The 24,920-nt window shown below is 46.0% G+C and overlaps 1 protein-coding gene across 12 annotated transcripts in view; it reads right to left on the bottom strand.

Moving 5' to 3' along the window:
• CADPS (calcium dependent secretion activator) overlaps positions 1-24,920 on the bottom strand; it is a 221,040-nt gene that overhangs the window by 72,374 nt on the left and 123,746 nt on the right. For 9 of the 12 annotated variants that reach the window (XM_075053379.1, XM_075053385.1, XM_075053384.1 and 6 more), the window contains exons 12-13: positions 14,752-14,888; positions 9,293-9,480 (exon numbers count right to left, since the gene is read on the bottom strand). In XM_075053379.1, the coding sequence (XP_074909480.1) occupies positions 9,293-9,480; positions 14,752-14,888 (325 nt within the window). Of the gene's footprint in view, positions 1-8,064; positions 8,230-9,292; positions 9,481-14,751; positions 14,889-21,892; positions 21,905-24,920 lie in introns of all 12 variants that reach the window. The other 3 variants (XM_075053380.1, XM_075053382.1, XM_075053391.1) reach the window with 3 other exon arrangements.

Genomic DNA, 24,920 nt, shown 5'->3' with positions numbered 1-24,920 from the left:
GGTCTGATCCATCCACCAAGGGAATCGGCCAGGCAGACGATCCACGGCACGGCTTCCCATTGCCGGCGAGCAAAGTCTACGGATTTGTGTACTCCTGGGCAACTCTGCTGGCACAGGCGCTCTTTAGGTAATGTAAGACGTCTTAAAACTGAACAAATGTTCTTACTTAAAGGCCTCCTCCAGTGTTCAGCTTAAGCTGCATAAATCCGCAGTACTAGACTGGTTTGGCTATACAAAAGACTTGGCAAGGGATTACAAAGCTTCTAATGAACCTCCTGTCAGGGGTTAATTGGTTGGCTTTATTTTCCTCTTAAAGAATCAAAGGCCCTAAACTTTAAAAAAAAAAAAAAAAAGCTATAAAAATTTAAAAGCTATAAAATCTGTACAGTCACTTCTCCTTGACCCTGCATTTAGCAAGCTCTTAATATCATAAATATGAACTCTGATATTCCAACACAGGTGAATGAACCATTAAAATATTTCGGAAGAGGAACTTGCAAACAGTACATGATATTTACTGCAAAATTTTAAAGCTAAATATACATTAAATAAAACTTGCAACATGGACATAGAAAAAGACTTGAATACCAGGGGATGTGTTTAAATTTAAGCAGCATTTAATCAGAAATCTTTACTTGATTATTTGCCAAATTCAGTTGTGTATTAAGGAAAAAAAAAAGGAAAAAAGATTTAGGCTGAAACTTGGATAAAATGTCTCAGCTGGGGAACACATTTCATAAACAATTTTGGAAGTATGGATCTGGTCTCATTAGTACCTAATTAGGACTAGTTATTTTGAAGAAATGAGCAAGCCACAAAAAAACCAAATTAGCTATCGAGCAAAAATTAATATCTGAACACGCTTAATATATTTTTATTCCAAAGTTCCAGAAAATATTTAATATTCAGACAGAGATGTTCATGCCTTTTGTGATGCTGTGCACCTCACAGCGCCTGGTTTGCTCCCAAGCAGAAGAGCACATAATTCAAGGCAGACTGCAATAAATGCCGTACATTAAGGGGCAAGGTTGAAGCCCTCATTTGCCTTTTGGCACTCAGTTCTCCCCCTGTACCCGTAACAGCTCACAGAGTGTCACTAGGTTAATTGTATCAGCGCTGACAAACGAGGTAGGAAAAGCCACCTGCCCTGGCAGTGATTTGCTGATGGACTGGAAATGGTCTGAAAGTTACGTAGTTGTGTTACCCTCTGCTGGGTCAATAACCTCAACCGGAGAGACTTAATGGCAGGATCTGACAGCTCCGGTTGGGTCGCGGCCCTTTCACATGAATCGCAGTGTCTCACTGTATTCAAAGGGCTTCGGTTTTGCCAGAACCGGTTATTCAGCGCTCGCCACGTCACGACTCCTGGTGGACACCCGAAACGGGCTGATGCGACAGCATCGGTCGCGTCCCGGCTGGGCAGCGGTGGCTCTGGAAGCATCGCTCCGAAAACACCGACCCACGCGAAGACGAAGGGTGGGCTCTGGAGAGGCAACCTCTGGCCAACGCGGCTCTCGCCCAAGCCACAACGCCCCAAGGGATGCCAACCCAACCACCAAGGCTCGCACAGACCATGTAGGCTTAACCCCCTGGTCTTCGCCTTTCTCGGGGTCCTTGTGAGCCAGGAGGACATCAGAACCGGCGGCTCCGGCCACGCTCCCTCCGTGCAGGGCCTGCCGCGCGGTGTAAACGCACGCCACGCTCGCGTATCATGCTACTGCAGACTTGAGACAATCCACAGGTCAGCTGTAGCCATTTCTGGAGCAGCGCGGATGTCTGGAAGGGCCTGCCAACCGAGAGCCATCACCACGGCAAGGACTCCCTTTCTCACCCAGCTGTGGACTATATTGCATCTGACATGATGAGCATCTCTTGAATCTACCTTTCAAATTTTCGGCAAACCATTTTCTCACTGTCCTTCACAAAGTTGACATTTTCGGCAGCATGATAGGAAAGATGTCATGTCGGCTGCTTTTCAAGTTGTTGTCACAGTGGTTAGCACCAGTTCTGTCATCTTTGCTTTCCTCACAATCCCCCATCTTGAGCCATGTCACAAATAATAATACTTCCAATGTTTTTGTCAAATTTCAAATACTATAACCCAGCTGCACATCTTCGGATTTACTAGTTATGTTAATCTTTGTTGCTCATCTTCCCAGAAGCTGAAGCATTAGGAACTCATTAATTAGTGACAAATGCAGGATATACATAGAACTAGAAAAACACTACCCAAAGCCTTGCTCTTAATTTATTAGCTCCATAATTTTGAAACCTAATTAAAAATTCAAGTCAAATATACTTTGAAAATGTAATCTTTTTTGGGGAACATATTTATTTTCCCTTTTGCAAGAACACAAAGGGTATATAACTTGGCATCTCTATAATTTAAGATTCACTTCTGTGCTCTAGACAATTCCAGTACATGGCTGATGGGGCTGAAAAAAAATCCCCAGGAGAAGCTCAAGTTGAACCAGCTCGTTCTGAAGCTTATCGGCAATTTTGTTTTCAGCAAAGGTCTCCAGCTCAACTTTGCTATTTGCTATTTGATCTCACGGACAGAAGCACTGAATCCCCCAGCGAGCAGCATTTCTGCAGCAAGGCTAGCTAAAACGCAGCTGAAGGAAATGGATGTCCTCACACGCAAGCACTATTAGACTGAAGCAGTGATGGGGAACGAGAGGAGAGCAAAAGGGTGAAAAAAAGTTCTGTATGTACATGGTATATACAGATGCACAAAGGACAGAATGGGTTTGGGACTATGAATTTGGGTTAACAAACAACATAAACGTTTCCATCTGTGCGGAGACACAATTTCATCTGATTCTCTATAGCTCCTGCTCACGGACACTTGAGGTGTATGGCAGAAGTTGCGGGCACAGAGGGAAGCAGAAGGGCAAAAAAGGCAAGAAAAATAAATAAGGAGATTTTTAATTATAAGTAAACAAGTTTAAAATCACTCCTTCTGCTGCAGATTCACTGTGTTGGCTCTAAACTAGTAAATTCCCACTGTAAATATTTCATAGGAAAAGTTTTAAATGCCGCTTTCCTAATCCCCCCTTGTTTTTAAGTTTTAAGCCACAAAAACAACAACATCAACAAAGCAGGTGGTGAAATTAAAAAAAAGGGTTGCAATTTAAACAGCAAAAATTATAGTCCTTGTTTAGCTTAGATGGTTTGTGCAAATTCTGGGGTTAATTATAAATTATAATTAGGACCTGTGATCCTAAGGCCACTGCTTTATTCTACAAGCCCCGCCTCCCCCCATGCCCTTTTCTAATTATACCCAGTGCCCCTAGGGCTAGTTATGCTGCTAAAACAAATATATCAAAATGATTTTTTAACAAAGACTAATATATGAAGCAATAGCATGCATTTGTATGCAATTATAAATATACGCTATAGCTCCAGTGGGTTAATCTCTTTGACATAAGACTGTATGAAATACCATGGCGGCTTATAAATGAAAAGACATACCATCTTTTACACCTTTTATGTTTAACTTGTCTACACTTTTTTTTTACTGGGGAAAATATTGCTTACACGTAGCAAACAGATCTTTGCACGCACTGTGAGCCCTGGCATACAGAGCCAAGGAAAAAAAAACAATGTCAAAAACTGATGCAAATAATTTGATTTTTGAAGTAACAACTCAAATATAAAACACGTGCTGCCTTCAGCTCCCTTGCTGGTTGCCAGGTGCAGCACATATGAGCTATACAGTAAACATCGATGATTAGTGCCTTGGACGGCATGTGTCAGGATAGGCTTTCAAAGGATCCCTCGCAGGAAGACTTGCCTGCGCGAAGTCCCACCGGTTGCACGGGGACCGGCTCTGGGGATGCGGGCAGCATCCCAGCTGCCTGCCTGCCGCCTCCTACCTCTCCCCCAGCAAATCTGACCCCAAAGAGCCCACCTGTTCAGACCCCTCGGAAAAAAGCTCAGTCGGCGCTTTTCCCCAAACTCCCCCTTCTCCCGGGAATTCACGCCGTGCGGGAAATGCCGGTTGAAAGCCCTTTGTTCAGCCCGGCCCTCCGACCGCTCTCCCGGGCGCTGCCCAAGCCGCCTGCCCGGGATGCTGCAGAGCATGGGAGTCATTTCGTCCTCCCAACTCCTGCCTCCGTTTTGCTCGGGCTCTCCTCCACGCCGCAGCGCCGAGCCAAGTCACGGCTCGTCGCTTCTCATGTGCGATCCACACCCCTGACGCACCGCGGCTGGACCGGATGGTTTCTGAGCACCGCCATCCTACACCCATTGTAATGAATCACGTCAGCCCGCCGCACGGCGCTGGTTATCTGCTGGTGGCTGGCAACCCACCGCCCTTCAGCACAGACACCGCATCCCATCCGACAGACGGCCGTAACGCACGCCCCGTCGCCGCCGACTTATCATAGGGTCGGTCGGGACACGGTGCCGGCACCTAACGAGAGGTTACGGCGTTACGCCCTGCCAGATTTTAACCTGCCTGACCGCAGCCGGGGCTAGGCGGCTGGATGAGACGTGGAAACCAAACACAGAGCACTAGGGAAGCATATGAAGATACTGCGATGAAGAGTTCATAGGCTTACTACTGCTTTTAAGGGACCAAAACCATCCTGTTTTGTTTTTTTAACTAGCTCTATGGAAACCTTGCCTTTATGTGAAACAGCCAGATATGTAATTAGAATACAATGGAAAAAAATTACAAATATGTTACGCAGGCTTTTCAGTTCTTCAAGGTTTATGACATTAACATTATTTCTGCTGGCTTACAGTTGTAAAAAACTAACGAAAGCTAATGGTAATGTTAGCTATGAAAGAGCTACTTCTTGAAAACAAGCTTGATGCCGTAAAATACAGCTTACAGAGGAAAGGGCAAGTCACTAATATACCAAATTAATTAACAGAGAGACTTGTAGCTGCTTGGACCTTGGGTAAATAGTCATTGAACAACTTGCAGAAAATGACGGTGTTCAGTCGTTATTAGACTGGAGGGGATTCAGTCCGCCATCCTGATTTTGATAAGCTCAATGTCTGCTAATACTTAGCATGGACACAATCAATATTTTAGTCTTACTTTTAAAAGTTTGGGATTAACAAGCACAGAAAGAGTCTTTTTTGGTGTCAACTTGAAAGTTTAACAATAAAGTTGTTATATGCCTAAATAAAAAAAAAAGGCACAAGCGGAACCAAGTTCACTCCTGAAAGGGGCAGGAACCACTGCTCAAGGTTTAGGGGCTAACTTTGGGCCTGGGAAAGCTGAGCTCAACTTTCCGCTCCGCAACGCCTCTCCCATGCGCAGGCAGGGAAGCAGCGAGGCTCCTCTAACACATCACTTCTCCGCGTGTCAAACGACGCTGGCAGTACTGTCATAGCCCTCCGACGTGAGGACAGCGACAAACATCGAAACAGAAGGCAGGGAAAGACCTGGGCCATCATGTAAAACCTTTCATGATTTTACCCCAAATCACGATGTCTTCTCAAAACCATCCCTGCTTCTTGCCTTCGCTAGTTTTTTGGAGGACTATCGATAAAGTCAAGCAACACCCTCGGTGTTACAGTGGTGGTACCAAAAGCAGAGAGACATCAATAAATGCACAACATGTGTTGTTGGATGTCTGAATAACACTATGCCTTTCTTACCTGTCACATAGGTACATACATCAGAAATCACACTGTCTTTCATAACCGCAGGACTTTACAAAAGGCATCGAGTGATACCTGGTGGACAAAACCTTTTTCTCAACTCACTAGTGACCACAACAGTGAAAAAGCCTCGAGTTCCTCAGTCTTAATAAAGAGCAAGTACCCGGGTAAGAGCAAACCATGCAGATATTCAGCAGTCTTTGCCTCTTGCTGGTCCCTGCCTTCCTGACAGCCTGCACCTCACATATTCAGGTGTCTGCAGAAGGTTAAGCTTAGGACAAGCAATTTACATTTAACTCCATTTTTACTTGGAAAAGGATGAAATTAACAGAAAAATTAAGGGGACTGTCATGCAAATAGTAGTGACTTACAGCCTTGGTTTGGAGAGATTATGTCAGGCTTTCCGGGGTCTGAATAAGCTACATGAGCCCAAAGGAGGCGGGGGGAGACCAAACCCCGACACATAACGCAACAGGGCTCCAAAAACGTCCCCCCAATCCCGCTTTGACCATTTCACCTGCTGGGGCCGCAGGGTCGGCTCCGAGCTGGAGGTACATTTCCACCAGCAGCCGTCCTGCTCCCGTTGCGGCTGCGGCGTGGCAGCCGTGCCGCCGAGGAGGGAGCCGGACAGGCGAGGAGGCATCGTCCCCGCGCTGACGCCTGTCATTCTGTCAGCCTTGACCTTCGGGCTGTCCTCGGCATCCGCACCGCAGCCTGCCCGCACTTCCCCGCTGACTGCGAGCGACTGTTGTCTCGCCGCCTGACCTTACGCAAACACGATACAAACAGACAGCCCACCTCAGCTCCATCACTGTCTGCTGCTAATACAGGAGATTGATAGCCACATGGAATTATCTCCCTGCTCGACCTTCATTACTGGGTGGCATATTCTGACTGACAGCCAACCTCGTTCTGGGGAAAGCTGAACCACCCGTTCGGGTTTTTTTTTAAAGCGAAGGAACTTCCTTTTGTAAAGAAAATCAACGCTTTCTCAGTTTTGACAGAAGAAGAAGCCTTTGTTAAACAGAAGAATGTCTCGTAACTCGAATCTTTCCCAGAGCACCGTGCATACCAATAACGACGCAATACACGGCTGCTCCAAGATGCTTCATCGGACGCCGTGCCAGGTCCCGGGGCAGGCGTGCTCCCGCCTTAGCAAATTTTACACGGAAAGTTTCCAGCTCTGCCATGAGCTATAGGTTTCCTGGGGAGCGCACGGCCAGCCCTAAGGCAACGAGCAACGTATGGATGCAGCAGGTGGGAGGAAGGGACGTAGCTAAAGCGAACCCGGCTTTACACGCGTCGCAACTGCCAGTAAGGACTTCATGGGTAAATATTGGCTTTCTGTCGCTCTCTGCCAGCCAGCTCGCAAATGCATGATGCATGTGGCCTAAACAGCTTTCTGAAAAGAAATCGTGACTCTTCCACCCAGATATTCAGATTTCTGATGTAGACACGAAAGATACGGAGTCGTGCTTTCTCCCAGACCCCCTGCGGTCCCTTTTTTGTGACCTCCCGATAGCAGAGGCCAGAAACCGCACCCCGCAGCCTCCGCACCAGGCTCCCGGGCGTTACGCCGAGCGTGCCCTCGGTGAGAAAGCGCAACGCCGCAGCCTCGCAGCTCTAGCGCAGAGCCTCCCGTGATCCCCAGGTAACGGAGAGACGGCAGCCACCAAGAAGGAATGTGAACCTTCAGCCTTGTGATGTGAAGTCAACCATCAGCTAAAGACAGCTAAGTCATAGCAAAACATCTAATTCCTTTCTTGGAATATTTTAAATGAATTATTTGAATAGCCTGTCCGTGGCTGAGTTGCCCGTTTGGCAGTGCCCAGCAGCGTCCCAGCACGGCGCAGCAGCCGCACGCAGCCCTGGGCAGCTCTACAGGCACGGGACTGGGGTCTACACACCACACGGGTTTTAAACAAGACATTTTCCTAAGCCCACAACTCTCCAGCCTCACGGGGAGGGAATGGCGGGGTGTCACCTTGGCCAGTACCATCAGATACCTCCTGATGAAGAGGAGGCTCCAGCTCTGGCTCTGCTGGGCCCTGGGCAGAGGTACATGGGGTAGCCGCGACTGGCATCCAACCTCCTCTCTGTTTTGGGCCAAATGGCCTTTGAACCAGGTCCTGTCCCCACAAGAGCCTCCTGCCTATGGAAAAGGGGTGATGGGGGCAGCCAGCTTCACCTGCCCGGTCCCATCCCCTACACACCGTGTGAGCCATCTCCTAAACGCCCGCCTAAAAAACTCAAGGACCTGACCCGCTATGGGACGTGGGTGCCCAAATCCCATCCAACTCCCAGGAGAGTGTCAGACCCAAACGCTGGTGCCGCAGCGGGTCTCCCAGTGCCGCAGGGACGCAAACTGCCCAGTGTGCTCAGTGACCGAGGAGCCCGGTGCCCTCTACAACGCACTTCTGTGCACTGCGCGCTTTCACTTACCTTTTCGGCTCTGGATTCGGCTGGGATTTGGAATCTTTCCTTTTTTTGGACTCCTTTTTGGAATCCTTTTTTGTCTCCGCTTCAGCGGCAGAGGCATGAGACACTTTGCCCCCCTCGCCTTCTGCGCTTGGCTGGGACCCACCAAGTAATTCTGCCATGAGTTGGCTTTGGGGAGTGATTGAAACGCGGGGGGCAAGGCCAGCAGCAAAAGTGAAAGAAACAAGAAGAAAGCATGAAAAAACTCAAAATAAAACAAAAAGAAACTAAACTGAAAGGAAACAACTGAAATCAAGTAACAATTGGCAAAGAAGGAACAAACGAGCAAAAGAAAGTCAGAACTAAAAAAGAAACTAAGGAAGCAAAAACTCGGTTTCCATGACAAGATGTATGAAAGTAACTGCAAAAGGAAGCGGCAGCCTTGCAACATGAAACCTGGGCAATGCGTGTCATAATTCAGGATGGTATTTACCAGAAGGTTTATGAAAACACGTAATTATTTTATAACATTCCTTTCTTCAGCAGCATATGCAGGATAGAGAGGGATATCTCAAAGTATGTAATACAACTTAACAGAAAAAAAGCAGAGAAAGAAGCTGCAATAGATGCTACAGCTGCCAACAAAATAAAGAGAAAAGCAAAAAGCACAGCTCCAGTTCCTCCCATCAAAGGTTTGCCACGTTTGAGAGAAAGGAATGGGCTACTTCTGAAATTGAAATTGCTTTGCAACAGCAGCAAGATAAAATTTTCAGTTATGCCTAAGCAGTTTCCGAACTGACGTCACGTGGACTTTAAATGAGACATGGGTGCCCGAGGGCTTAAAGCCCTTCTGAACACTGAGGTTTGATACTGCTGAAAATTTCACTGCTGCAACTTGTCAGATCCTCTCGCAGAGCAATTAAATCAGCACCGCATATTGTTTGCTTCTATTTATTCAACCCCTGACAGTCACATGTACTTCAACCCTATCTTGTCCAGAACTGCATCTAGCAGGTGCCTGGGTAAGAAAGTTAAAACCCCTTATTTCTGGATCCTCTACGTGCATTTTTATTGCTTACATTAAACAAGCAACGAAACAAACAAACAAACAGACTATGCCACTAGAAGCGCTGCTGCCAAACATCCACTGTGAAAACAAATTGGGGACTGTTGTGCATTATCCAAGGAAACCTATATTTGACAAAGTCATCCCTTGCTGGCAGGGAACCGCTAGCCAAGAAGAATTCCTTACCTGTTGCCATGAACATGTGATGCACAAAAGGCAAAGCTGTAGTGAAGTAAGGTGGGGTCAATCATAGCTCCGTTTTCTGCGCGCTCTAGCAAATCTCTGAGGTAGCAGAGATGTCTGTGACAGCCTCTCACTCCATTACGTGCACAATACTCATCTAGCACAAAGACCTGGCCAGGACTAAACCAGCCCTGTTTAGAAATAAAGAGACTTGATTTTAAATATAAGTTATTAAATACAAAGGCTATCAGATTTGGAGGTGTAGTGGTCAACTGTTCTAATAAAAGAAATACAAACCTAAGGCTATGTTAAGGAAAAAGGAGAGAGGTCACTCTTAAACAATACAGTCTGCATATCATCACCCAAACACAGCATATACTCAGTGCAACTGTTAACAAAAACATATTATGCTACCATTAAAGGGAAATGTCATTTAAAATGCTGAAAAGTTAGGCCAGTTCATGTCAGTGCCTAGCAAAAAAAAGACCAAAAAAAAGACAAAAAAAAAAAAAAGACTTACACCTTTAAGAGATGACAAAGGTTTGGTTATTTAAACAGCGTGAAACAGTAATCTCATTTCGGGGAGGGGATTGTACATTCGGCCAGGAGCAAGAAGACTGATCTGGGGGAGAGCATGGAGGATTACACTGAATAATGACTTCTCTTGCATCTGGCAGGTAGGAACGTCCTGCAGACGGAGGAAGGCAGCTCCGCAGTATCAGAAAGGGACGTTTCCCATCATCCTTATTGCGTACCGCTGGCAACGCGCTCTGCCATCGCCCACCTCCTCGGCACTGAAGCAAAGGGAAGCTGTGCTCACGAGCAGGGTTTCTTTACACATCCAGAAACCTCAGACTATTTCTGTCTGTCAGTCCTGAGAGCCTGGTGACACACAGTTTGTGGTGCAATGTCTGGGCTCCCGAGGAGGACGCCCTTCGCCGCGAGAACGTCCCGGGACAGCCAAAGCGAAGCACGCCTCTGCCTTCGGGGAAGGCGCTAGTGAGAACAAGAATATTCTTGTAGATTGCTTTTCGAAATGCTGCAAAACCGTCAATATTTACATGGAAATTTGGGTGCTAAACAATTGCTAAGACGCAGCTCTGGAATGCATCAAGCTGCAAAATCTTTCATCGTTTAATTGAAAAGTTCCTGCAGCGGGCGGGAGAGTAGTTGAGGCAGAGCACTGCCCCTATAGGCAACTTCTTTGCCACCCCATCTGTTACCCCAAATGCTACATCTTAGAAACAACACTGCTGTGAAAGATTAAAATATATTTTCTACCACTCAGATGACACCAAATCTTTTCTAGATGCCAAAATAGCTGCTTTGAAAAGAGTTGAAGAAATATCAATTAAGAGCTCAAAGACATAGAGAAGGATTTGCTCATCCTTATTGGGCCAACTCCAAAACAGATTGAGAAAAGAATTAAAATAATGAGGGGAAAATGATAGATATAGGGAGTAGCTACAGTGCTGGGATCACTAGAAGTGCACATTTCAAAATGAAGACACAGAACAATGCAGATGGGACGGCACTCTGGAAGGCTATTTTTTGGGAGGGGTATATTTGCCTTCACCGCTTTTAACGGTATTTTTGTTTGCTTTTTGGTTGGTGGTATTATGCTTGATTCTGGACTTCTTCACGTTGCCTGTTTGTTACATCCTTGGACCGTCTCTTCACCTTGCCTCTCTTCACACAAGTTTTTGGCGATCAGGCACGGTAAAAATATAGAAATGCCACGATTGCTCTGCGATAGAAGGATGTGTGCATTTGGTTACTGGGGTGGAAATGCAGTTGAAATTGTTATATTCACCTAATACATATGAAGGACTCAGTCCTCCCTATGGAGTGAAATCTTGGCCCTGCTGACATCAAGGGGAAGGCTGGCACTAATTTCACTGGAGCCAAGTATCAAGCCCAGAGTTTGGGGCAAAGAAAGCAGGAGGCTGGACGCAGTGATCCAGAGCACCCACATTGCTCCCCTGCGCTGGGGTCTGAGAAGTGCTGGTCCTCAGGCGGACAGAAAGGATGAGGGCAAACACTCAAGATCGCTGCCACAGCTCAATGAGGGGAAGCGCGAGCAGAAGCTCAGAGGTTCAGTGATGAGCCTCGTACCTTATGAGAGCACAGGGAAGCAGACTATGGGTGGAGAGATCCAGAGCCCAGGAGGACCAGGTGGTCTTCTTTTGGGTGGCAGAGGTAGGAGATAAAAAACCTGCTGCTGAACGGGGCTCCAAAGGAGCAGTAAATGCTGCTCCCCACAGCCCCAGAAAAAATCTAAGGTTTGATGGAAGGCAGTATTCAGACAAATCCCTCACATCTTCAGGCAGATCTTGGCTCTCGGTTAAGATTTGCCTGGTGCAACCAGCTGACAACCAGCCAGTCTGGCAAACGCAGCTGATGGCAATGACGCACACCAGGCACCTCTCTCCCCAAGGCAGCTAGGTGTAGCTCAGCGTGGTCTCCTGATGGTCTTCACTGGCATGAGGAAACCTGGAGGGGACAACGGAGGAAGGCCGCAGAGCACAGGGAGCTCGACTGACCGTGTTCAACAAGCTGAACTGCACCGAGAAGGGGACACGTGTCCTGAGCACCAGCAGAAAGTGCAACAGGAGCTTTGGAGCCGGGTAAAGCAAGGCTTGGTCAGGGTCGGTGAAACACGGGCAATTTTTCTAATGGCAAATGCAGCTTTTGTGAAAGCCAGAATTTTTGAGGGATAATTTTCACTTTTCAGTAGCTGAATTTTCCCATTTACCATAGGAAAACCAAAAGAATTTCATTTTAGTGGCCTGGTTCATGGGCCTTTTAATCTGACTCCTTCACATCATCTCAGCTAGGCTGGGCACTCTGGAAGACCACCTTTCCTCGGCACACGCCGTGCTGTGTTATGTGAATCCCACGAATGCTGACACATCATGGGCAATACAGCTCCGGCACGGATCCGGCTGCATGAGCTGGATGCTGGCAGCGGGTTGGGAAGTCTTGGGAAGAGCTGAAGGGCAGTCTCAGGAACAACACACGTGTCCAAGCAGGAAGGAATGAAGACTCATGCGTGTGTGGGGTCCACACTAAGCTGGAAGAGCTGCATACTCTTCCCAAAAGTCCAGGAAGAGCTGTAAAAGTGACTGTGCTACCGGTTTGCGGATGATGGGCAGGAGCCCTCAGCAAGCTCTGCAGACAACGCTCTTCCCCTTCCCCAGCACGGTGCTCTCTGCCAGCAAACATCACTTCTGCTGTAGCTGAGATTAGTCAGCCAGCCTGTTTGTTTTCATAGGGATGCCTGGCTCAGCCAGCAAGTGGGCTCTCAGTAACGTTGTTTAACCTGGTTCCGCGGAAAGGAGGCGACGCTGAGTTATCCTCCGTGTCAGGGTAAGCCACTGTGTCTGGGTAAGTCTTCCCTGGCACCTCCACGTCCACATTTGAAAACAAGAAGAGGTGTGACGAGGCAAAACTCTGCGGGACCTTGCATGGGAATGTCCTGTAGGAAGAATAACAATTGCCCAGTGGCACACAGTGTGGACAGAGCAGGCTTACCACGGGCTCACAGCTCCTCCAGGCAAGCCAATGCAGTGGTATCGCCAACGTCCCACAGACATATCCAGAGCAATGGGAGCTCTTTGCAGTTGAACTCAGATTTTGAGGTCAGTCTGGTTTTTTACGCCATAATCGGGACAAAACCATATTAGAATAAGTAAAGAAGCATGTGAAATCCAAGCATAGGTGAACACAGGCCATTATTCTCTTCTTTATAACACTCTGCAATGGGTGATTTGAAAGAAGATGGTTAATTGGTGATGCTCTGCTCCGAAGAGGCACAAGTCTTGGTGCTGAGGGGAGCTCCACCAGGCCAGTAGCTTCTAGCAAGGGCCTAAACATCTCAATAACAAGCAGAAGTGCGGCTGGTGGGTTTCTTGAAGAGAAACATCGTTAATCATTTTCAGTGATAGCCTTGCGCCTTGCCATGAATTTAATTCAACGGCCACAGCTCTCTCACCAGGCCCGAGACTGCACAGAGACAAACCAGCTGCAAGCCAACCTGTCAGACATGCATGGATGGGGATGGTCTTCCTAGGGTCAGCCATGCGTGGGGAGCAGAAGCTGCATGCCAAATTCACTGCCTGCCAGAGCAAAGACCTCGATGGAACCGGTGAGAAACCTGCTGCAGGTCTGACAATGCTCCCACCAAGCCTACTTGTACCACTTGGGTATCTGCGAGTCAAGTGCACGCTGCTGCCTTCCCCCAGCCCGTCCTTACCTCCGGGGACGTCCACAACCGCTCCTCCTAGCTCTGCCTCTCATCAGGAAGGTGACAACTCACTACCGCTAATGGCATTTACTGGATCTTAGCCTTTCTGAGGAGATCAGCCCTTGCGTGCCGTGCAAGGAGCAGAGGAGGTGAGAGGAGCACCGTCGTGGAGGGGGATGCGGAGGACAGGATTTGAGACCGACGGCCTCACTGCCAACTGCTCAGTTGTGTTCCCGGGTTGCTGCTTTTAACAGCAAGCCACTCAAGAGCTCCAGTTCCAGCGACTGCACAGCTGGCAAAAGATGAAGGCTATCGGCACGGGGTGGTCCTGTTGCTGCAGAAGCCCATGAGGACACCCCAGAGTGGCGGTTTCTGTGCAGCACTGGGAGGGCTACAGGTCAGGATCTGTCCCATGCCATGTCCAGGACAGGACCTCCATTTCAGGCCCCTCTAGAAAGGCTTCATCCTGCTGTTTTCTCGAAAACTAAGAGCCTCTTCACCCTCCTCACTCAAACTGCTAAAAATTAATTATTCAAGTTGGATGGCTAAAGGTTATTTGTCATTTAAAACCTCACAGTACCTAAGAGCCCCCAAGCACTGCACCCCAAAGGCTACAAGCTGTCCTGGAGCATCTCAGTGCCACTGTCCTATAGCCCACGTTACACAGCAGCGGGCTGAGAGCTGCAACCTGCGCTCCTGAAAATAATCAGGATGGGCATGCGACTACATGAGCAGGGACAGACTGCAGCATGACTGCAGTTATCCACCTTGTCCCATCTGTTACCTGCTTGGGGTCCCTGCTCATATACAGACACAAAGCTGGGCCACAGTTATTCCTGGTGGGACTCCATTGACATGGGAGGTGGTACCAGACCGTTATCCTTGCCCTGTTCTTTCATCCAGAAGACTCTGGAAGGCAGTGCGGGAGGCTGCAAAACACTGCTCTCTACTTCACATCCCCACACTGGAGTTTGTCTTTGCAGGAAGAAACATTTTAAGCATTGCAAACAGAAATGGTAAAGACAGTGCAACTGGAGAAGAACAGCAGTCAGTTCACTGCAGGTAGCCTCTCAAAAGACAATACCTCTGGGCCAAATTCAAACCTGGTGTAAACAGAAGTCAATCTTCCAGCAACAGGGGGATTAGCCCCCACTCGCACTAGCTTTGACTTTGCTGCTTGATGTTTATATCACTAGAGACCAAAGAATATACTTGCCAGACAAGAATAGGAATCATTAAGTCTGTGGTCCAAAGTGAGGCGCTGAACCATCTCAAAGAGTGAAGCGTGGTCAAAGTTACAGGGATTGGAAGAGATAAATTCATCCATGCCATGCTTTTGAGCTCTATCTGCATCTGTTCATTTATACATATAGAGAAAGACACCATTTAGAGAGATATAAGACATTTTAGTTGACAAATACAACAGAAAAAAATATACAGTATGAAGCATGAAAGCTAAGTATCTCCTCTTCCCTACATTGCCATTAACTTTTCTCTTTGCAGGCTATACAGTACACTTTTCACCTCCCATTGTCAACTTGCATCAGTTATGGACTATCTTATTGCATTTAGGCAAAAAGTTTTAGAATTAACATCTTCTCAACTGCTCATTATAGTGCATTTACTCTGTACTTAAAACCAGAACACAAACCCAAGAACTTACTCTGTATCTTACAATACGCTATCAGTTAACAGAATTTTGGCTCACGTAAGTAAATTAGCTCCTATTTAGATAGTTGCGGTTGGTTATAATAGATTCTGCCATTCTAATGAAGTTACAGCTGTAGCATTTTTCTCTACATTTACTAGGTTTTCTAGGTATCAGACCAGTTATGTTGTTCTTTATCCAAATGCCAATGTTTGTCTCCCCACGGCAATTTTTTTCCTAATGGCAACTTTAAATGCTACCTCACCGAAATAAAAAGATGCTCTTTTAAGCATCGCTAAAATAGATATGTAGTTTGTTGTCACTGAGGCAGTAACCCGACGGTGCAACGGAGCTGCCAGTCATCCCGACAGAGGGACTGAATTTCCTCTGCCTGGATTACGAGCTGCCATTTTTGGGTGAATTAACAGCCTCAACGTATTCACACTTCTCTGCTTTGGGTGACGTTTACAGGCACTAACTCCTAGGGCTAATTAATTAATCTCAACATGGTTAACTAAAAATACACCGAATTCAGCAGTTGAAATGAAGCCGCCAAGCCGGCCTGGGTGCGGCCAGCCGGGACCCCGCTGGGAGCAGGCTTTGTTCTACCAGCGGCCGGGGAATTAAAGGACACCTTTCACTCGGTTTTGTCCATGCTCAGCTTCCTACTATATGGGTTCTTGCCAAATCCTTGACAAAGAAAATAGGATTTAAATCCTTCCCCTGTTTATAGCCTCCTAGGGGAACTGGGTGGCCTTGGAACAATGTGGCTGAAAGGACACAAAAATGCAGGTTTCCGCAATAGTAGTATATGGTAACTGTATTTGTTTTAAAACAAAATCCCTCTTCACCAGAAAAAACAAAAATCCTTAATAAAATAAATAAATAAATAAATAAAAAGAGCTTTAAATGATAATGAGACAGTGTTCTTTTATACATGTTTCACTATTTAATATTAAGCTGTGAAGGATGGATGTCTTCCTAAATACCTCGTTCCTGCCTGTGCTCTCAGACATTACTGATCGTTGGAAGCAATCTTTACATTTTCTGTATAGTCTGTCGTTAGCTATATACAAACTATATAAATAACATCACCCACTGGAAAGAAATCAGACAAATTAAAACATGTAACATTTCAATTAGCTGCTAGCAATACTTAATTCAGCAGTGGCTGGCAATTTTCCTCACTAAAACCCCACTGAACAACCACTGATTTTTTTCCTAGAGCTGGTTAATTTTTGAGGGTCCGCTCCCCTGTTTCACACCGGGTCCTGCTGCCTCCCCCCCTCCCCGGTCCCAAATCCCCCCTTCTGCCTCCGCCGGCGGCTCGGGGACAGAAGAAGCCGCCGCCGACACCGAGCGACGTGGCAGCACGAGGGCTGGCTCGGGGGTACGGGGGGACAACCTCCCCGAGGAGGGCATCACCTCCACGGCACCTCTCCGGCATCCTTGGGCGTGGGATGCGAAGCCCACCCAGCCCCGGGGCTCGCGGCGCGGGCCGGCTCCTGTCTGTTTTGACAGCTTTCTGCCCCATCGTCTCTGTCCCTTTGGGCCAAGATCGATTTGATTGCATTCACTCCCAAAGAGTTTGCCTGTGCTGTTTTCAATTCCATCCCTTAGTGCCCGCAAAATGTTTTAACAGATATTATCAGACTATTTTTAATGGCTTGCTGCTCTGCCCGGCTCCTCGGAGTTGACTGCAAGCTGACAAATTGGCTGGAGGCCTTCATTTGCCAGCTTTGCTCAGAGATTTTATTACTTTTCAATTAGGAGCCCTGATACACTGTCAATCCTCCTGCTCAGCCAACGAGGCTCTGAGAGCTGAGTAAATCAGCTGGAAATTTGAAGAGTCCTCTAGCCCTTTAGCTGGTGAACTTTTTTGAGCATATGTGCTAGAAAGCATGCTTGAAATGAGTATTTTTTACTCCAGACTAAAAAGCTTTTCCCCACTTTGACGTTCTCTGAGGAAGGTGGGCACAGAATGGACCTTTGGTTGGTGTGAAGTGACCGAAGCTCTGCTGGCTTCCACGGAGCTGAGGGTCTGTCCCGGGCTTTTTAAGATCTCCCTGCCCAAGGCAGACAGTTCCCCACCAAGCGTGAGAACAGACGCTGTGATTGAACAGCCTTCACCACTGTCCATAATCAGGGGCAATTTTACTTTCATTAATCACTTGGAAGCCGCACCTTACTGAGCATCCCGTTGGGTGCCTGCTCCAAAGCCCGCTTGCCCCAAATCTCCCCACCTCAGAACAACCACCCCAAGAGTGAGCTATCAGACACAGCACTACACCAACTCAAGTGACCAGAAAAGCTGCTCGGTCAGTGCTTTAAAATGTGGTTTTCTGTTATGGGAAGGAAGATGACCAGCCACAGCTCTCCCTGCAGCAGCCCAGCACCGCAGTTTTGGCACGAGCAAACCATTTTGCATCGGCAGAGCTGCGGGGCTGGGTGGGTGCACGTCGTCCACCCAGGGGATAAAGCTGGCGGTGTGAACCGGAGACGTCACTGGAGAATGGTAACACACCCATGTATTTCTCTTAAATGGAATATCTGCTCTGGGCCAGATGCTTAAAATTGTTAAGAATAACTAGGAACAGGTTAAAAAAGGACAATCCTACACTGAACTCACCTTCCCTTAATTAGAAAATAAATACCCCATGCAACTTGCAATTTATTTTTTGCATTCTGATTTTTCCAATGGACTTGCTTTTAAAAATGAAATTTAGGAGCCAAATTATACTGGAAGCATTAAACTTCCTAGGCAATACAAAAAGAAAAGGACAGATCTAAATATATTATTACTCCGCTCCAGCCGGCTGACCTGCGATTTAAAATAATGCCAACATCTGCATATGAAATAAGTTTTATGTGTAATCTATCCTCTTTCCAAATGGCTTGTACAGTTTGAATGAGATTTTAAACAAAGTACAAAATGAGAATGGCTAATATTCACACCCAAACTGTACAGCTAATTTGTAAGTACTTTAAATTAATTGTTTCAGTCAAATACGGTTGCTTTTTTGACCCTGCTCTGTTATTCTAGCCAAAAAGAAAGGAGAAACCAAAGAAAGAAAGTTATATGATGCTCCAGTAATTTACAATCCCTTCCCAAGGTGCCGTGCCAAGCTCGCTGGTGCTTCTTTGTTCGGGGCCCCAGCCAAAATGCTGCTGCAGGCCCACAAAAGTTATCTTACATATTTAGACAAGCTGCACACAACTGCAGCTGAAAGGTGTTCGATGGTGGTCTCGGAAGGGAGGCTGTCAGCGGAGGGAAATGGGCAGCACGCACTCCACGAACCTTTCTGCTGGAAAACTGCAGGCTCTGGCCTTTTATATTACACTTGGTCACCTACGTTATGGTCTTTTTTTAATACTGCCGGGTTTATTTTGTTCATTTTTATCCTGTTTGCATTTTATACTGACTCCATTAACTAGCCCCCTGTCACACACACACACTCCCTACAAGTGTTTGAAATCAGAGTCTTAAAAATCTGCCAGTGTCGGGAACACAAAGATTTCAACGAGAACAACAATAATGCAAACCAAAGGACTGTCCCACCATTTGGTCCTCTGAGGGCTGTATTTCTCTTTATCTAACTGTTATTTAAAAAGGAAGAGGCAAACCAGTCAAATCTCTCATTCTTTTTTTTTAAATGTATTCCCTGCCCTCTGCATTTCTTTTGCTCCAGCAATAATTTTGGCAGATTTTACTCTGAGAGTGGTGAAGTTAATAGCGGGGGACAAGCTCCATAAAAGAATTCTTGTTATAAAAGGCTTTAGGTAGCCATTTTATCGTAAGAATTTCTTACTCCGGATTTATTTCTTTTCATTAATGAGTGACTTTGTTTTAGTACCAAAGGCAACTGAACATCCAGTAAATTTTATGACACGTTTGCTTATTAAAAAACCAAAAAAACCCAACAAACAAAAAAAACCCAAAGAACTGTAAATTAAAAGGTGACTTTGTATCTTACTCATCTGGAAAATGTGTGCTTGTCATATCTGCTTGACATTACAAGAATGAAGATGTGGTTTGGACAGTAACAAACAATGACACTAGTCAACCTCATCAGGAGACATGAAATAAAGGAATGACAATGATTGATGGCAGCTATTCATTTACAGATATTTCTAGAAAACTCTTCGCTGGCCTGGCCGGGCAAAGCGGGAGAAGTTTGCCAGCCTGCGCGGTGCTCGCCGGCGACGGCGACGGCGTGCGCCCACCGCAACCTGCGGCACGCTCGGCCGCGCGCTCCGGGGGCGGCGGGGGCCCCTCCTGCTCTCGCCGCTTCAGCCGAGCTAACGGGGACGCAACGGGAGGCAAATCCTTGAGGAAATACCCAGGGGAAGCGCCCAGAAACCTCGTTTTGTTCGGCTGCGTGGAGCGAGAGGCTTTACTGGCAAACACCGGTGTTCTGGAGGGAGAAAAAAACCCCCACAAAACCCCAAACCGCACCGGGACTTAAAATGCCGGGCTGTCGAGTGCGAGCGAGCTGCTGGCAGTGCCGGCTGGTGACTTACCACGTCCCCTCCTCACCGTGCGCTGTGGCATTGCCACCTCTGAAAAGTGACGGGGGGTGTGTGCGTGTCCGGGGCTCTGCAAACCTCCTCCCCGCTACGCTGCAGCAGGCTGAACTCGCCGCTCAGCTGGATATCCGAGAGCTCTTTTTTTTTTTTTTTTTTTTCCTTTGTATTATTCCACGTTAGAAGATAGCTTTAAATTTAATTGGCTGTTTATTCCTGTATTTTATGGCTTTTCCCCTGCTGCAAACAAATTCTTTTCTGCTCGAGTTACAATTTTAATAAACGATTATGAATGTTCCTGTAAATCACCAGACACGCTAGGCACTGAATTGAAATCTAAGTTATCTAATGTTTGGTAGTTAAATGAATAAGAATTTGTAGTAGGCACTTACATAATTCCTTGCGTGGCAAGTTAAAAACACAGTTTTAGAACAGCTATTTATAATAGAAAACATTGTTTCACAGCATTTTTATAACTATTTAAAAATATTTTGAATTGTGACTGCAGAAACCTGTGAATTTGTATTTCATAAGTTAGAGTCCCATGCTTCTTAAAGCACGTAGAAGTGATTTACAGGCTAGTTTTAAATTCATGCAAGTTATGTGAGAACTGAATTAACATTTTAATTCTGCATTCCTGCAATGAAGCATCTGCAAGTTGACAATACAGAAGACACAGCAGCGTTCTCATGATATCTCTAACTATCTAAAAAAAATAAAGCAATTAAAGCACAAAACTAATAATCTAATAGGATAGCAATGCATTGTGGTGCAAATACATGTAATGTTGCCAGACCCAAGTTCATTCATTCATTCACTCTTTCTTTCTTTCTTTCAAAGTGGCAAAAATCTGTATTTCCATCAAATTAAACTTTTTTTTTTTTTGCAGTAAAGTCTGATAAGAATCCTCTTTGGAAATCCAAACATTTAGAAAACAAAAAAAAGAAAGAAAAAAGAAAGTGTCTGCTGAGAAGGAATTCTGCCTGCTACCCAGGGGTATATTTATACACACACGCACATACTCACACGCAGAAAAAAAAAAGAAGAAAAAAAGAAATAAAAGGAGGAAGAAGAAAAAAAGGAGTCTTGTTTGATGGCCAGGAGGGATGACACCGCCTGTTCCTTCTCATAATTGCATTCAGATACTCTGGATACATATTTGCCAGCTCTCATGACCCACTGATGCTATTCCCTCCTAAGGAAAGCAGGCACTCACCAGGTATTAGAGAAGCAGCTTTTAACACCAATAAAGGATTTGTACTGGGTGTATTTAGGACTGAACAACGACTAAGGAGAAGCTCTTTTGCAGCACAAGTTTGGGCTTTTTTCTTTTTCAAAGTAGGTATTCCAGTGGGAAAAGGCAAAATAATAATTCCCCTGGTTTGTTCTTTGGCAAGCATTGCTTTGATTGGTGATTGAGACCCACGCTAAACTTTAATTCATGATAATTTGGGGGAACAGCAGCACCCCTCCATGACTAATGTATTTAAGTCAGAGCGGGTCAGCATCCCCAAACCCGGGGTGACCCAGAGAGCTGCCGCTTGCTGCCGAAATCATCCCCTACCGAGTTTACGGGAGGGGGAACTACCAAACCTCGATGACTCGGGCTTCTTTTCACAAGGCATGTGCGGAGGGGTTTTTTGGGGGGCTCCTGTGGAGTCCTGCACCTCGTCTAGATCTCTTGGGGTCTCCTGCCCTGTCCTTCTGCCCTTCGAGGTGTCCACAGTTAGCCCCGCACGCTGGTGCGCTGCACCCAGCTAATCATCGGCACGGAGAGAAAGGATATTGTCAGAGTGCAAAATGATCTGTTTTCAGGCAGGAAGCAGTCAACTAGATGTAAATTCCATGAAACAAAAGAAGGTATTATTTACAGTTTTATTGTGATGTTAATTAATATTTACATCTTGGAATGAAAAATAGAAATGTTAATGATTGGCTTTACTAAGAGGATCACTTGATGCCAATGTGAAAGCCAGGGAGAGAAGGCAATTATGCAAACATCACATGCATCCTAATTTCAGTATGGAAACTTACATTTCAAACCTCAATTCAGGAAAATAACATGGAAAGTTTGTACTACAAAATCTAAACATGAGAAAGATTTAAGAGAAAAAAAAGCACATTGCATATGTCAGATAATCTAGTCTGATTATCTGAGCTGTGCTAGCTACAGGGAAGCACTTACCCTTGAGTCCAGCTAGAAGTTAGCAGGGTAAGAAGGAACAAACCAGAATAACATAAAGACTAGCAACAAGGCTCAGGAAAGCAGACAGGAGCCCTAACCTAGCAGCTAAATATTTGGGTTCAAGCAAAGAATGAAAAAGAAACTTAAAGAAAAATCAAACCAACCAAAAAAAAAACCACTTACAGCTGAAAATTTCTTAAGCAGCTCAATAAACCTCGCTACTTATTATGGGGGAACAAATCATCACAAATTCTCAAAACAACCAGCTCTTTGTATATGGTGTGATTAACAGTCATATATATAGAAACAGACATTAAAAAATGAAATATAACCACAAGTGATACGTAAAACAAGTACAGACCAATCTTTCATGTTAAAAAGAAAAGGGTTTCAAAAAAAAAAAAAAGAACGTTGAGCATGTTTGGGAATTTTGTTTGATGCATCACTAACACAGAATGAACAAAGATTGGTGCTTTCAGACAAGTGACCACTTTTATGAAGCTTAAATATTGCCAAAAGGTGTAATATGTATTGGCAGCGTTATTGACTATAATATTGTGCATGATTTCAACAGTAAACAAGAACAGGATTGGGTTTTTCTTTTATAATGCGAACATTGGAGAAAAGCACAGCTTTGCGTGAATGGAGTTTTTCTTTTAAATTGTAGCAAAACAAAAAAAGCAAAACTTTTCACTCTAACAGGTATTGTTCACCCACATAAAAGGAATTGTAGAGTCATACAAAAATTAATGAATAGCAGGATCTATTTTTTTCGGTACTTAAATTGCAAATAAAATAAACTCCACCCTGGTTCGGAGCTGTCTGTTTACTTCCAAGTCAAGCGCTGCTATCGAACTGTGGGTAAGAATTTGAGTGCTACTCAACGTTTGTATTTACTAAGTTAAAAAGAGGTGGGAACCAAACGAATTCACTATTTCTCCCAAGTTTCCCCCAGAGCAAAATATGTTCTTCTCGAGTTTCTAACAGACAGCTCCATCACAGGAGCAGAGGGCTGGATTTTCTCTGCATGTGCATGCATGCGCATGTGCCATCTCAGACTGCTACAACATGAAAGCTGTAACAACAGTTACTCATCAAATGGCTTAACATTTACTTCTTTGCACATCCTCATTCACCATAACCTCTAATAAGCACAAAAAATATGACAGGTATAAAGATAAATGTACAAGAATAAAATGTCTTGCAAAAGTCCTTACCTTTCTCCAGGCAGCCCACCCCCCCCAAAAAAAAAAAAACCCACCCCAAAACCCAAGCCAAAAAAAACCAGTAACAAACCAAGACCCTTTTAAAAATGCAATACTTGATATGTTTGAATTTCAAGACTGAAGGAGCTGAGATATGTATTTGTGTATTTAAGACTCCCAACAAGCCATCATGGGTGGCATGCATGACTCGCTTCTGCTTCTGATTATTTAACTGCTGTGCCCAATGACTTTTGCAAGGAGCATTACCATGTACGAATGTTGAAATATGAAAAAAGAGTAGCCCTTGCTGTTGAGATGAAGGTCTACCATAGCATGCTGCCCTCCTCCTCTTGTAGGATGAAGGTCCTGTGCACAAAGAGCTGTCAGAGGGATCTAGATCCAAGGGAGGAGGAGGAAGGAGGACTGAGGACAAAACACACTAGCCCAGAGGGTGCTGAAGTAGCAAGTCATCATCAGACTGATGAGCTGACTGGCTTCCCCTTCCAGGCTTTGGCACAACACAACCAAGAGGGTTTCCCAGTGCTTACAGCAAAAAGGGGAGCCTGAAGCCACCCAGCTTACTGGGAAAACACACTGTGGATGGAAAGAGGGTGGTGGCATAAAAAAAAGCTGAATGATCCAGATTTGCAGCTGGTATTGGCATGAGAACAAGTGAGAGAAACTGAGGTCAGATCCTGACCCCCTCAGATGCCGTAGAGGGACCACGGGGTGAAATCTCGGCTGTTTTATGAGGGATCCCTGCCTCCTGGCAGGTGAGTGAGATGGAAAAACCAAGGTCAAACCTGTGGCATTTCTCTAGCTCCGAGCACAGTCAGGCTGATACAGCCTGCAGGACCACGAGCATCACAAGTCTCTGGTGGACGCGCTGGGCTGTGGTTAGATGCAGAGAGGACTCCTGGGCTCAGTCACTGACTTCACTGCTCCCTGGCAAGGACTAGGACAATTCAGCTGCCTCTTCTCCATCCCAGGTAACCTCAGCAGGGGGGTTCAGCTCTCCCCACACACACAGCGCTTGGCTGTGCATGGGGACAGCACATCCAAGGGTCCATGGCCCCGGGCACCCTCCTTCCCTCCCCAAACTCCTGGCAAACTTTGCTACAGCTGCTGCCAGGCAATTACTACGTGTTTGGGAAAGGGACCCTTCACCTGACCCCACATATTGGTCTGGCAAAGTGAAGACTCCGTAAACATTAGGAATTTACCCAGCAGAAAAGTTCTCCAGGCCTGATGTCTGCAGGGATGGGAGAAGACTGGAGGGAAAGGTGCTTCCCCAGTTTGATGTTCTCTCACTGCCCTTATCCTAATCCACAGAGATCATGCTGGGACGAGCAGGAGCACATCCTCTTCGCACCAGCCACACAGCTAAGAGCATCCTTCAGCATTGCTTGTTAGGAGAGGGAGCCACAAGCAGCATCCCTCTGCCACTCTCCTTTGCTACGCTTGGAAGACTTTTAGCATGTAAAAAAGCAGCCATAGAAGGACCTGTGCTTGCTACATTCAAGATCCCGGGCAGAGGGACACACAACCCCTGGGAGTGCTCTCAGGTCAGCACGACTCGTAGCTTGTAGCCAGGTCTACAGGCTAATTACAGCCAATAAACTTCCCACTTGCAAGACCCCAATTCCTACGTCCCATTTTGGCTTTCTGAGAGGCATCCTTCCTTCCCAACTCCAACACTTTACACCTTGCACCCCCAAAGTCAGTGACCTGACTGGGATGAAGAGGATGAGCGTCACTGAAATGAAAATACTGACTATGGGTTTACCATGCTGCATCATGCTACGTCCTCACTGACAGGAGCA

This window comes from Buteo buteo, chromosome 21 (assembly GCF_964188355.1).
Source record: "Buteo buteo chromosome 21, bButBut1.hap1.1, whole genome shotgun sequence".
NCBI classification, from domain to species: Eukaryota; Metazoa; Chordata; class Aves; order Accipitriformes; family Accipitridae; genus Buteo; species Buteo buteo.
This window is presented reverse-complemented; position numbering and strand designations above follow the sequence as displayed.